The following is a 14,847-nucleotide window of genomic DNA, read 5'->3' on the forward strand; positions in this document are numbered from 1 at the left end:
GGCCGTCTTTACTTGAGCAAAGTAATCAGAAGACAACAAACAGACCTGGGACAAGTCGAGTCACCTCCGACCTCGACCCGTGCCATAGAACGGGAGTAATGTGTGACGGGTCCTACAAAGGGAAATAATTCCGAGCTTTATGAAAATCCAGGCAAGTTTTAAAATATTCATTGCAGAGAATATCGATACTTACATATTTGAGGGGCAAATGCAACAGTAATACGATACGAATTTGTCAAAATAACATTGAAAACTAACGTATAAAACCGTTGACCGAACGGAAGTGACGAGGATAGAGTTTACTTTATAGCCCGTCCACCGACTGTTCCGTGCCCCGCCGTCTCGCTGCTAGTACTAGTGAGTACTGCCACTGTACATTATATCAAGCAAGCATGTTTCGAAGCCCTGGGGTAACATATCAGCGCTGAATGTGTGTTCCTTCTAGGGTGCACGTTAAACGATTCACCTTTATTTGCACAACCACAGTCCCTCCGCACTGAACACACTCAAAATATGAGAGGTACCCTCGATCTGTCAGAGTGTGTTGAGGGCTGCAGCCACATGGCTGGCGAGTGTTCTGTTGAGCAAAGAGATAGCTACCATAGTACCAAGAGTGCAGGTACAGGCTCCTCTTCCTGGGTCTAAGAAAAGTGTACCAATCAAGATAAAATCAAGATAAAATATGACATAAGTGCAAGAGCAAAATTGCAGTCAGGCAAATTGCACAAATTTCTCTATTCACTCCAACCTCATTTTCATACTTCCTTGACATCCGGTTGATTGATTTATGAAACTGAAAGATGCTGCAGCAGTAGCGTTACATGTTATCATAAACCCAAGTTTCTAGGGTCTGTTGACTAACAGTGCAAAGCGAAATCAGAAGAGAGCAAGACCTTCAAGAAAACGCTATTGTTCCTCAAAATTGTCTGGGCACTTTGGGAGGGTCAGCAAACAGTTTTTCCCTAACTATTAGCAATTTTTGTTATGGTGTAATAATAGTTTAAAACCTACTTGTAATCACTGGAAGTGGACATTAATAGGGTTGTGATAAAAATGAAATGTTGTTTCCAAGGTTTGTTTTTGCTGCATAATGAAAAAATACATCACTGGTTATATACTTCAGTTGCAATTCATAGTTGCTGATATTGGCAGAAGCATAAGTGGTGATCCCAAGGAATAAATCTTAGATATGACTGTCTGACACAATCTTTTGCAAGGTTCTTAAGTTGTGCTTAAGGTTTCTATCTTAAGTTGACAGTAGTGAAGCCAGTATGTATTTTTTAAAATTATCATAGGTCATCTTGTATTTTGTAGAAATACTTTTTGAGAAACGTTCGCAAAATATCTTCCCATAAATATGATATGGCCTCTCTATGGAATTTTATCTAAAATTCATAGGGATTCTGTCATCTAACTGTGTTTGTAATATTTGTAACTATTCATCCATACCATGATGATGGTAATGCACATTTTAAAGTTAGGCTCCCCAATATATCTCAGGTGATAATGAGTACGTTTGACCACGGTCTGGAGGGACCATGGTTTGACATGAATTTGTCAATTCTCATTAAAGTAGAAGTAAATGTTAACACTGATACTGTTTTCAAGGGAAAGGAGCTTGAAAATAAGTAAATGACATCAAAACTTTAACCTTCTGCAAAGTTTTACTTGAAATATCCTCAAATTTAAATTTATCAAAGGGGCAGTGGACCATTGGTATTAGGATTTGGCAACCATAAGGGTGGTACCACTTTAAATGTTATCAGGGTTCCATTTTGAATGGATAACTGCAAGGACACTATTCACTGCTGTTCAAACTGCAGTAACCACATCAGCACGTACATGTGCATGTAATCACCGAGTGGTCACAGTTCACAAGGCAAACCCACAACTGACAGAAGACTAACAAATCTTGTTCAGTGATGGTTCTTTGACCAAAAGAGTCCTGTTGAACAGATCAATTACCCTACATGATACTGAAAGAAAACTAGAAAGAACCAAGCCGGGCTTAAAATATCATTTTGCAAAGTAATTGTGTATAGTCAATCTTTCTTTTTTTTTATCTTGCTTCAGAGAATATTTTTGAATAATCTGATCCTATCAGTTCTTGTTGAGGATTTAAAACTGTAATGAATGCATATATTATATAAACAGTCCAATAAAAATGTAATTGTTGAGAAAAATAATCCATTTAGGAGCAGCACTTTTGCATTAAAGGGAGGGGACATCAGAACTGCGCTACTAGGTTGTATTGGACCCATACGACAATATTAACCCTTTTCCTGCCAAGTCCATATTTCACCACCAGGTCAAGATGGTTAAAATAAATGAAACACAACATATTCCATATTGTGTATTTTAACATAATACTGTTGAAAACATAAATACTGTAAACTTGATTTTTTTGGACTAAAGATGCTATAACAGACCAAGCCAAGTGGGTGAAAATATGTCATGTTTTGGCTCAATACCGCTTTTTACTGACTTCGATGATGGGGAAGTGATACTGTCTGGCAGGAAAAGGGTTAATAATGCTGTATACAAGGTACAATGGCAATTGATGAAAGTTAAAACATGTGATGATGATACTATTGAAATGTAGCTATGTTGACATCATGCATCCAGATATCATGCATGAAACACATTGTTTGTAAACAAAAAAGTTTCACAGGCGCAGTTCTGATGACCAACTCCTTTTAGCCACTGGTAAGTCGGTTCAATTATCATACATGTATGTTGGATCATCATAAATGGTACTGCAACTCCAAAATCCTAGCGAAAACACTGGGCAAGATTCACACCATAAAAAGCAGTACACAAAATGAAAGCTTAATGGTGAAATTATTAGATTGTAAATGTAATGCCTTGTTATGTTTCAGATGAACACAGTTATGTTGTTGAAAGATTGGATGTGATCAGAATGTCCAAGTACGACACTGAAAAGTTTGTAAATCCACCTGATGTGGAGCTGGTGTGCTGCATCTGTCAAGGAGTGCTTGACATGCCAGTGGAAACGCCCTGTCGGCATGTCTTCTGTAAAACTTGCATCGAGACATGGTTGAACACGAACAGCAGCTGTCCCACATGCCGGAAACGCTTCACAGGGAGGGCCAAGCTGCAGCCGGTTCTCCCAATCGTTGCCAACATGATCAACAAGATGCTGATGAAATGTGACTACGCCGAACACGGATGCTCAGAAGGCATACAGCTGGAACACCATGCCCTCCATGTGAAACACTGTGAGTTTGAACCGATTGACTGCTGGAATGCAGGCTGTGACAAGAAAATACTCAGGCGAGAGAGATACGAACATGAGAAAGAGTGCATGTACAGCTCAGTGAGGTGTGAAAATGGCTGTGGATGTATCATCATCAAAAAGGACGCACCTACACATGATTGTATCAAACTACTGTCGGAGAAGCTCAAAGGTCTGTAAGATCTCACATACTGCCAAGTTCATAATATGTCACCATCAGGTCAAGTTGGTTAAAACCATTGCAAAGAAAATGACTTTAAAATGCCAGAAAGTCATATGTTGATGTTAATAGAAATAACCCCTCTTCGACATCTAAACTTCAGGATTTAAAATGATCTGATTACCAGTTTTACTAAGTTCTAATTTTTAGAAAGTTATGGATAAGAAATTCAAGAAACTCCATAACAGTGGTTTTAATATATCAATTCTCTATTTGATGATGAAAAGCATTCTGTTTTTAAGGGATTTATGTCTATTTGAAGTCATGTATTTGGAACATTGTATTGGAATATTTGACGTGCCAAAACTAAATTAGCCTTTTCATTCTTTTTTTTCTGCTTTAGTCTAACTATCATGGCATCCAGATTCTACCCAATAATGCCTGCTTAACCTTAAAAACTTTCCCTTTAACAATATTAACCCTTTTCCTGCCAAGTTCATATTTCCCAATCAGGTCAAGTTCATTGAAACTAGTGAAGCACAACATGTCCCATTTTGTGCATTTTAACAAAAGATTGAACATTTGAAGGCCCCTGAAATCACAGATACTGTAAAATTTGTTTTTATGGACTAAAGCTGTAAGCACAGACCAAGCCAAATGGGTGGAAATATGTATAGTTTGGGCCAAAACCGCTTTTCACTGAGTTAGCTGATGAAAAAGTGATACAGTCTGGCAGGTAAAGGGTTAAGACTGCAAAGAAAATGACTTTAAAACGCCAGAAAGTCATATGTTGATGTTAATAGAAATAACCCCTCTTCTGCAGACGGGAACACACTCATTTTTGGTACAGCTCATTCCTTACACCACAGGTGTAGGTACTCGTGCAGAAGTATTTTCAAAAGCTTGAAAAATCTGACGGGCCAAAATTTACCCAAGCACTTATAATTTTCATATTCCTTTTGTTGTGAAAATGTATTGTTTTGTTTTAACTTGTAAATAGATTGCTTAAAAGACAGAAGGATGGCCAACCCCTTAAAATCAAATTATGTAGAACCACGTGCTATATCATACATACATGTATTTGTTGTACATTGAATCCAAATTCTATGTGTACAAGCCTTCAATGGGGGTCATTGCTTGCAGCTTCGCTTAAATTAATAGTTGATATTGTTTATGTTTTTATTTTCTGTTATCAGCTAGTGAAGATGAAAACAGGACCTTGAGGGAAAATCTCAAAAGTCAAGAAGAACTTCAACATAGAGTCAATGCTTTAGAAAGGTACATTTTGAAAAAGAAGCTTGGAAGCCGAGCAGAAGTGTCAGAGTATACAGCTCGTTGGGTCAGCAGTGAGGGCGCCAGTGGATCAAACGGATTTGCTGTAATGAATAGCGAGGAAACTGTGAGACAGACAGGTAGTCCTGCACACATCAGTGAGCATACAGACGCCAACATTGGGGAAGTTGTATATCCAAGTGAGAATACGCATGTTCCGTCTTCAGCCAGCAGTGGGAGTGATGCCTCCGTAATATCTGATTCAGACAGTGAGGACTATAGGAGTGTTACCCTGGCCCAGGAAGACTTTGATGCTCAAAGTGGTCATGCGAGTGACCATGTCTCCCTTAATCAAACTGATGCTGCTTCATCGGACAGCGATGAATCGCACAACGACTCAAACTCTGACGCCGAGCATGACCCCTCAGAGGGCGCTCTCATTCTCTCTAGTGATGAGAATGATGGAGAAGATATCGTTGTGAGTGGCAACTCGGGAGGCGAAGGCAGCGATAATGACCGGGAGCCGAGTGTGGAAGCAAACTACGACTCCACTTCTGATGCATCGTGGGTACGCAGCCCTCACGATCGGTCGTCGGATGTGACCATCAGTGTCGAAGTGTCTGAGGATGAGTACTTTGAACCCGAAGGAGTTGTGAGCTACACAGATGCCCTGAATGCATACAGGTCAAGTGAAACTGACCACAGCTGGACTCCTGGTCAAGAGGGCGAGTCTGAGGGAGAAGGGAGGCAACATTCACGGCGTCGACGTCATAGTGACTCTGATACCAGCGGCACACACAGGCGCAGGAAGCGACGAAGGCGGTATGTGTCCACCTCCAGCAGTGAGAGTACCAGCACGAGTAGTAGCAGCAGTGGCTCCTGCGCCGACAGCGACGCAGACAGCATCAGTGTCACCGGCAGTTACAACAGCATCTCCAGTGACACCTCTGAAGACTGATATCGTCAATTTCTGACTCGCCAAGTGTGATAAAGGAGATGTCAATTTTTTTTTTAGTGTTTTTCCTTGTAGCAAGGCAGAACGCATTTCAAGCAAATTGCGTACGGCACAGGGTACACAAAACACCAGCTAGGTGGATCTCCCGTCGGCCAGTAACCACATAGTAAGTTGTTGAGACAACCAGTGTTCTTGATTTTGATGAAAATGAAGCCATGAAGCCTGCCACAGTTTACTATGTCAAATATCTCTGCCAAAAACAATATCCATCTATAGGCCAGTCTAACTAAAAATTCAAGCTTTTTTAATTTTATAGTTTATTTTTCTTAGCTTTGATGCCTAAATTTTACTTAACAAAAATAGCATTTTCTTTGTAGTTCATCTGATATTTTGTTTTGGTACCACAATTGTATTGGGGCATTTGCAAGTGATTATCAATATTGGTCTTCAAAAACGTAATTTGGCAAAGATGATGCCAAAATGTTCCATGAGCCATGATGGAATACTTTGCTCAGTATGCAATAAGCTGTGCAAGGTACATGTATCTCATCAACTGAAACAACAATGAACATTCTGAAATCGTTGCCATCTCTGACATGCTCGTTTTTGTATTTTGTCGTGCACAAAGGAAATGCATGATTAATGCACATAGATAAGTAATTTACACTTTGTCATCAGCTTAGGCAAAGAGACTTTCTGACGTAATGTTTTTTCTCATATGGGGCATTAATTTACTACCTGTTGCAAACTTGAAATGTGGCATAGTACCTCTAAGATACACATGCTACTCAGATCTTACGAAGTTGTGTGATGTCATGATAATCGTAAGCAGCTGGAAGAATACTTCAGTGATGTGAGTGTGTTGCAGTGATACTGGTCAGTTATGCGTGGTCAATGAGGCAGAAATCTGTTTTGTGTGAGACATGACAGAAGTATACGTTTTGTTAAATGACTCTATAGACCCTTTTCATAAGTCTAGCGCCCTCCTGTGGCCACTGTGAATTTGAAGTCAAAGCAAGACCACTGGGGAAAACCCTCCAGCCCCTGCCCAGGGTTTTCCCCAGTGGCCTCGCTTTGACTTCAAATTCACAGTGGCCACAGGAGGGCGCTAGACTCATGAAAAGGGTCAATTGGCATATATAACCTTGCATTATTTACTTGAATGAGTAAGAGAAGTATTCAGATTATCAAGTGACCACCATATGTGGAACAGTAGACTGATATATGTCACAAAGACTCGCATAAAAAACAAGAAGATTTGAAGCCTGATTGAAATTAGATGTAGAGAATCAGATTGGCTCTGTCTTTGAATCATTGGTTCTGTGGTGCTGTCATCTCTCAGAGTGAGAACTCAAAAGAACTGCAAAGGTAAAGACAGAGCCATTTCTTCTTCAGACACTAAGGTAGTAGTGCCTTGAAAGTGGGACCTAAACTTTTGCTCAAACTTTCCTCAATGAAATTTTCAACCATACTCTTACAAAGTCAAGGATAAAAATCAGAGGTCAGCGTGCAAAGTTTGATTAAACAAACTGCCTGGCATTCACTGATATGTGAAATTCAAAACAGCTGCCATCCCTGTGTTAACTGTCATATACAATGTTCAAGTTTCAAAAAACTAAGATGGTGAAAATGTTTCTTACTCCAGGAGCTTCAGAGTGAGCTGTCACAAATAGAAGATCTGAAAAGAAATCGTAAACATTTGAGAGCCGTAAAATCTATCCCCCAGGCGCATCCCTCATTTTCATCAAATGTTTCCTCTAAGATGTAGAACCCATCTTCAAGGAAGGTCATTGCCATTGTGAACCATTCTGAAAACTTCATTGATTCAATTCAATGTATACGAAACCCTGCCCACCCCCACCAATTATTTATATTACCCGTTTGTTTCATTCTTCTGAATTTGCATGACAGGACCTCTACACCATGTCACTTGAGGGCGCTCCATATGATTGCCCCTTTTAAGGGGGAAGGCGGAAAGATGTGTCAAGCAATGAATTTTGTAGTCTGCATGCATTCTATCGTTTTAATTATTGCTTGCCCATAGCTAGTTAGGTTGACTCAATAGTATGTGAAGAAATTATTGAATATCATCAAAGGCCACTTCCAAGTGGCTGATATGCTGTTACCATGCAATGCACCTTATGTTGTCGTGGCAAATATTTACAAAGGCAGCAGTATCCGTAAGAGGTTTCAGAAATCTTTCAGAGTGTTCATCAATTTAAAGGTTTAGTCATTGTGTTGGTACCAGTGTCTGTTCTTTGCTGAACTTCACACTTTTAATGTTGATGCTCCCCAACCATTCCCCCCCCCCCCTCCCCTCAAAAAAACCCGATACCAATGTAGTAGTCCACCACATTAAAATACAATGGAGATTGATTAAAAATGGATGTCAAAGGGTGGACTTGAACAAGACAGTGACAGGTTGAAGAATACAAATGCTGTGTAGCAATGCAATTTAACAATACGACTGTGTTTTGTGTTCCCACTTGAAAAGGCATAGAATGTCACTTTAAAATGTGTAAGTATTTGCATAATGCTGTGTTTATTAGAGTTTCATTTTAAAAAAATTCACACTGGGTGAAATGTTTTGAAAGGTGTTTTCTGATAGGTTTGCAGTGCAACGGAGGTAATTCACTGTTTGCTCTGGCCAACCATGAACCCACCGCAGGATGGTTCATGGGTCAACGAATGCAAATAGCTTTCGTCAGTTCAGTGAAAAATGAGTGACAAAGTCTGAGTGAAAGAACAGTATACAAAGACTTTCATCTTGTCAACATCTTCAAGGTTAAATTCCCTGAGGAGAAAAAGTGCTGTCAGTGACGGTCACATTAATTCCCGTTGCTTAACATTGCTTAAAGCATGTGGCATGAATATCTCACTGTACTCTAGTCAGACATATGTGATATAAATGTGAAGTTTTCATCTACGTATGAGAACAGTACACCTGTTCATATTTCACAAAGTTATTATAATTGTTGTGAAAAATTGACTCTTGTAAAGGAGATCAATACAACTTCCAAAAATACAAGAACCAGATTTGCCAAATTCAATATTATATTAAAATTCATTTTCTTTTCTTATATAAGATGTAGATTCCTACTTTATTTTCTTATGTTTGTACACTAACATAAAAAAATCACTTTTAAATCATTTTTCCCATTCTCACAGAATCTCCAGAGATATATTACTTCATAAATTCTTTCTGGTGACCACACGGTTCACAGCTAGTACATGTATAAGACTGATGCAGTGTTGTACTGTCAAACACTGAAATACCTGCATGCTATTTTAACGTTTTCTGATTTTCATTGCACTAACCAGGTTTTAGATATAGCTAAAAAGACCTAACTATAGTTCAAGGGAAAAGTTTAAATTAGTCTGATCAGCAGCATCTTAAAGTAGCGACTTGATAGACTTAGCTAAATTTACAAAAAAAAAGATGCCAGCAAAAAAAACTTGTTTTTACGATATGGAAGGGGCAAAGAACCCTTTCGAGATCAGTTTATTTCACTCTCCGTTCAGTTGCAAGTACATAATGAGGATCTCTCTGACAAAGCTAAGGGTTTCCGTAACTCACCAGAGACATTTCTAATGCCATTCAGGAATCTTTTGTAGTGTGAGGCAGATTGAATCATGGGATATGTCCAGTTCTGTGCGCGTGCAGTGATGTTACATCAGTGATCCTACCACTAGAGGGCAGTACTCATAATGGCACTAAAATTGTATGACTTTGTATTTTAGAAAGTTTTTCATTGTGATTATTGAGTCTAGCCCAGACTATTGTCCATAAGTTCTCTCATAAACCAATAAACTCATAACAACAATGGAAGCCTAACAATCTTCATTTTTGTACAGTCCATGGAGGGACTATTATTTTTGACACAGGGTTTCAGGAGTTTGTTTTCTTGGAATTTATAAATGTTTTGTTTACCTGTCAGCTTGAAGGTTGTAGTCAACTCAAATGATTATAGCTCTGTCAGATTTAACATTTGATGCTTTTCGTAAAATGCAATTTCTGGTGTGATTCCCAGTTCATCAGGGAGCGTCTGGTGTGAAATCTCTCAACACAGCTTACATGTATAATGCCCAATTTTACTGTTGACCCAACTCAATGCTAGTCAAGAATATTATTTCATGATCAACAATAACATTGTACATTGGGCATGATGTATTTGTGTTTACAAGGCTCATGCTGCGTGCTTCAGTACACCCTAGGCATAAGAAGGAAAAACTACTTGTTTTCCAGGACAGAAATTATTGAAAACATCAAAAGGCACTGCTATCGTCACTTGTGTAGACAACGAAGTTTCAGAGACAGGGAATGAAATTTTTTTTAAATGAACTCAGTTATTAGTCTGTCAGATGCCAAGACATTCTAGGACAATAGAATCACAAATATATTCAGAATAAATTAAGATTCAAATCATGGGTACTTTTCAATTTGAAAGCTCATTAACTGTTGCATTTGATGTATTTCTCATTTTTATTCTGTCCATAAAATACAGTTTCTTGACTGACTACCAAAACAATACCGACATCCAGAAGGTCCATCTAGTCAATATGTAATATTCAATGTTACTGTTGACAATTGAATGCTTGTCTCATCTTGAATTCGTTTGGTAACAATAACACATTGCCCACAATGCATTAGTGTTTGCTGGGGCTCATATTTTGCATTTTAACAATTACATGTACTTTTAGGGCAAAAAAGAGCTTGTTTTGTTAAAAATAATGAAAATATCAATTCAATGCTGCTATGTAATCCCCCTAGACATTTCATCAATCTAAATTTCAGAATTTTCCTCAAAAGTTTGAAGTGGAAGTTGCTGATAAAGATTCAAATCCTGTGAAAATTTTGCAAATGGGAAAAATTTTTAAATTTTTTAAAAATTTTTAACAGATAGACAGCAGATGGGCAGTTTTTCAATTCATTGAATTGTGGTTCGGCTCACATGTATAGGTATGATGCCAGATGTCTCAGACAGGCCTACAAGGGAACCTTCTGGAGAAGTATATACTTGTTTGTGCAAGTACTCCAGTTACAATATGAACTGTCATCAAAATCTTGATTTTTGATAAGTTTTTGTAATAAAGGCACAGAAATGGTCAATATTACTACTATTGATCTCAAATGTATGAAAAAGAATGAATATCGGATGAACTTGATCAAACTATAGTGGAAAATGACATTGACTAAAATTTTGAATATTTTCCTTCAAGCTACAGAAATACTCCTTGTAAAATACTTGTAATACAAGTGTATTTTAGGCCTAATTAGAAAACAGACAACCATTGACACTGAAGTCAATATTCATTTTTGTGACCGAGTTTACCTGTGCAGGGTAAAAGAAGGGGAACGTCCTCCCATGATGCAGGGCTGTTCCCTTAGCCATAGGGAGACACTATTCATTTTGTTTGGGCAGTATTTGTTTTGTAGTATTGTAATTTTGGTAGTTTCTGCCTCTTTTGTTTACCATGGCGATTCATTTCTGCTCTAAAAACATCGGCATTCCTTCCATACCTATATGTTACAGATTGACTTTCTCCAGATATTATTTTAAATGTTATAATTTATAGTTTCAATAGAAACAAGTTTATCATAAAGTCTGGAACTCTTTTTTATGAAGAATTATGTGTTCAATGTTGTATTGTCATTTTGGAAGTTTGTGATGGCTGAGAGTGGCGCGTGTGATTGGTAAAAATATGTATTTTCACGATTCATCATTTGTAGTCAGTTTTGATAAACCAGAAGTATAAATAGACAAAACTTTAAGATTCTTGTGAAATATGCTTCATTATATCATACCAGTATATTGATGACGCAAAAACAGTGATCTGATTGGTCGAGACGCGAAAAGAACCATGGTATATTGGCGATATACCACATCTGGCATACGCGCGAGCTCTCAGTTTGAGTAAAAATCCGTTTTTTACATTCAACACCAGAATTTCAATATACTGTTATGATATAATAGCAATAAATCACACCCGGCTACGGTATACCATTCTATTTTGACCAGTTCACTTCATATATGCACTCCCTATCGCTCGTGCATATATGTCTTGAACTGGTCAAAATCTGGTGGTATACTGTCGTTGGATGTGCTTTATTGCTTAATCGTACCGCTTTAGTTGGGCCAACTCAGTTGTTAACACTGCTGTTATATATGGGAACTGATGTAGAACTATGGTCTCCCCATATGTCTATGGACAGCATTTATCAAAAATTGCTGATCACTTTCATCAAATATTTGGTGTAAACAGGTGCAGTTACTGAGTATGAAGTATCTGCTGAAAATAAGTTGTATCAGAGATGCGTTTGGTTTACAGCTTCAGTCGTTACATACCATCTTACAAGTAATGTCAGCACCTGATTGCCAGCAGGCATAAGGGACCATCCAGTTTTTACGGCCGGGGGGGGGGGGGGGGTCATTGTAATTTTGGAATCTGCGAAGGGGGGTCATCCCTTTTTCACTGGTAGGAAAGGGGGTCACCACATTTTCAAAAACATAGTACCTACAATAAAGTTCAATTTAAGCCATGGCCATGATCGACCCTCTTTACCGGCAGGCTGCCTTTGGCGGCCCACTACAATAAATATACTTTATATAATGGCCCACGACCCTCTTAACAGGTGCCCCCCTTTGCCGGCCCACTCAAATAAAGTTTACTTTACGTAATGGCCTATGACACTCTTTACAAGCTAGAATAAAGTTGACTTTACATAATGGTCCATGACATTCTTAACCGGAGGACTGCCTTTGGCGAACCACTCCAATAAGGTTCACTTTATACAATGTCCATGTACATAAGTTGTCTATGGAAATGAAGTTAAAAATTGCCTTACAGTTGTCCTTATAACAGATGTTTGCATGGATGTTGCTGGGAAGTTTCTGCACTGGCATCTCTGCTACACAAATAAAGTGCGCCGCATACCGGAGTTCAAATCCAAAACGTGCGGGTAAATTTGACATATCGGTTTTGGTTTTTGGGGGGGGGGGGGGGGGGGGGTCATCAGTTTTTTTCGTGTGACAAAGGGGGATCATCTTTTTTTCACGAAAAATGCAGGGGGGTCTACATTTTTTTTAACACCGGCGACAAGATTTTGCCGGGCCCCCCCCCCCCAGGCCATAAAAACTGAACAGTCCCTAAGGTGATAAAAGTTGTCAACAAAGCTAGACTTGACAAATCCCCACGCTGCCTTACTGATGGTTGTTCCAAAACAACCTTAAGAGGGCCTGTATTCAATCAAAATTTTGCATGAAACTAGAATTCTTAATATGAATCCAACTGTACATGGAAATGTGTCAAACATAAGTCTGAGATTAGAATCCAAGGATTCAAACTCCAACATCTGTACACTCAAGTTCAACAATAAAAACCCAGTGTGATTCAATATGGCACTCCAAACTGATGCTTGGTGATGTAGTGAATGCATTTTGAGCAGCTCAGTAAAAGGGACCTCATAGACATTGGAATGTACACATGATCTATTTGTCACAGTAATTTTTTTAAATGCAGGTCATAACTTTTTCTGAATGTACTTGTAGAGAATTTTCTGATTTCTAAATATGCTTGAGTAAAAATGTACTTGCACTCTATACAGGTCTTCTTCATTTTGACACTCAGAAAGAAAGCAGAGTGATCACCAAATTGGTTTGGGGACAATTGTCAATTGAAATATTTTTTTTTATTGCCTGACACTGAGTTTAAATATTAAAATTTGAGGTAATTTTTGCCTGTTATTTCCTTTAATACTTTTGAATGGTGACCTTGTTTTTTGCATACTTGATTTTTTTAAAGCAGCATAGGTCTGAAAATTTTTCTCTATTTGAGGTGCTCTTCCATAAATTTGGGAAACAATTTCAAATTTATACACACATGAAAAACTAATGCATGCCACGCATCCATGTGAACTGAGAGGGCGCACTACTTGAATCTCTCTGCTCCTTTGGCAATGGTATTAGTTACTCTGACAGCATGTAAAGTATTAATATACATCTGAACAAAAGGAATTATTTCAATGATACAAGACTAGTTTCGACCTATATCAGAATTTAAATATTGATGAAACATTCCCACTCTTTCAATTATTCCCCGTTTGCTGTCATATTGCAGCTGCACGTTTCTCAAATTTTGCAAAATGTTTTAAAGTTTAATCGTACAATGCACTTCAAACTGCCTTTATAGCATGGTACATTTTCAATGATTCATCTATTCTTTGCAATGCCATGATTTTCACGAGCTGTACTGCAATGTGAAGATAAATTCTACTAAAATAATTATAGTCCCTTATAATATATCATGCAGCCTCAGGGTCTCAGAATATAGCCAAGATAATTTGGGGCTTGACAACCACTAAGTAGGGGAGCAGAGCCCCAACTTAAGGTAGTATGCACCTCGAAAGTGAAAGACTTAAACTATTGCTCAAACTTTCCTCAAAGAATATTTCAACCATTCTCTTTCAAAATCAAGAATAAAAATAGGGGGTCACCATGCAAATTTTTGAACTAGAGAAACAAATTACTCGAGATTTACCGATATTTGAAATTCAAAATGGCCACCATCCCTGTGTTAACTCTATGTAGAAAAATAAAAATTTTCGATTTTCGAAAAACTACGCCGGTGAAAAGTTTTCTTTCTCCAAGAGCTTTAAAACGAACCCCCACAAGTGGAAGATCAGAAAAGAATTGAAAAAGTTTGAGAGTCCGAATATCTGTCCTGAGGCGCATTCTACCTTAACCTGCAACATCCCAAGTCCTGTCAAGTTGAAGGAAATTCCACCGATTTTCAGGATGCCTTAAAGCTGGCATTCCAGATCACAGAGACATTTAATGATTTCACAATGATTTTACAGTGATTTCACAGTTTGACTATTATTGTGTAGACACTACTGCATTTCACTGATTGGATATCCAGTGATACATACTATGTAAAGATGGCTGTTTGCATGCTCAAACTATGTAAAGATGAGTATGATGTTACATGCTTCCATATGCATTATGCAAAGTTAGACTAAATTGTTTTGGGTCTTTCCTGCATTTTACTGACTTGGAAGGATAGCAGGTGACAGGGCTGGCAGTAACAGAGGTAAGGTAAACTAGACTACCTGTCTTACAACCGTGCCTTTTTGTGGACAGGGCATGATTTGCATACAGAAAACTTTCCACGATTTCATTGATACAGTACAACACACACACTTGA

General features: G+C 38.3%; 1 protein-coding gene across 1 annotated transcript; it reads left to right on the forward strand.

Annotated features, from left to right (window-relative positions):
- Nucleotides 1-43: 43 nt before the first annotated feature.
- Nucleotides 44-11,272, forward strand: LOC139151391 (protein rtoA-like). The gene is made up of 3 exons (XM_070724164.1): nt 44-151; nt 2,880-3,428; nt 4,613-11,272. The coding sequence occupies exons 2-3, from the start codon at nt 2,921-2,923 to the stop codon at nt 5,644-5,646; spliced, it is 1,542 nt and encodes a 513-aa protein (XP_070580265.1). The 5' UTR covers nt 44-151; nt 2,880-2,920; the 3' UTR covers nt 5,647-11,272.
- The last annotated feature ends 3,575 nt before the right edge of the window (nt 11,273-14,847 follow it).

This window comes from Ptychodera flava, chromosome 15, assembly GCF_041260155.1.
Source record: "Ptychodera flava strain L36383 chromosome 15, AS_Pfla_20210202, whole genome shotgun sequence".
NCBI lineage: Eukaryota > Metazoa > Hemichordata > Enteropneusta > Ptychoderidae > Ptychodera > Ptychodera flava.

Coding starts and splice junctions, on each gene's coding strand:
- LOC139151391 (XM_070724164.1), top strand. CDS start 2,921: ATGTCCAAGTACGACACTGAAAAGTTTGTAAATCCACCTGATGTGGAG. Junction 3,429..4,612: donor ACTGTCGGAGAAGCTCAAAG/GTCTGTAAGATC, acceptor TTCTGTTATCAG/CTAGTGAAGATGAAAACAGG.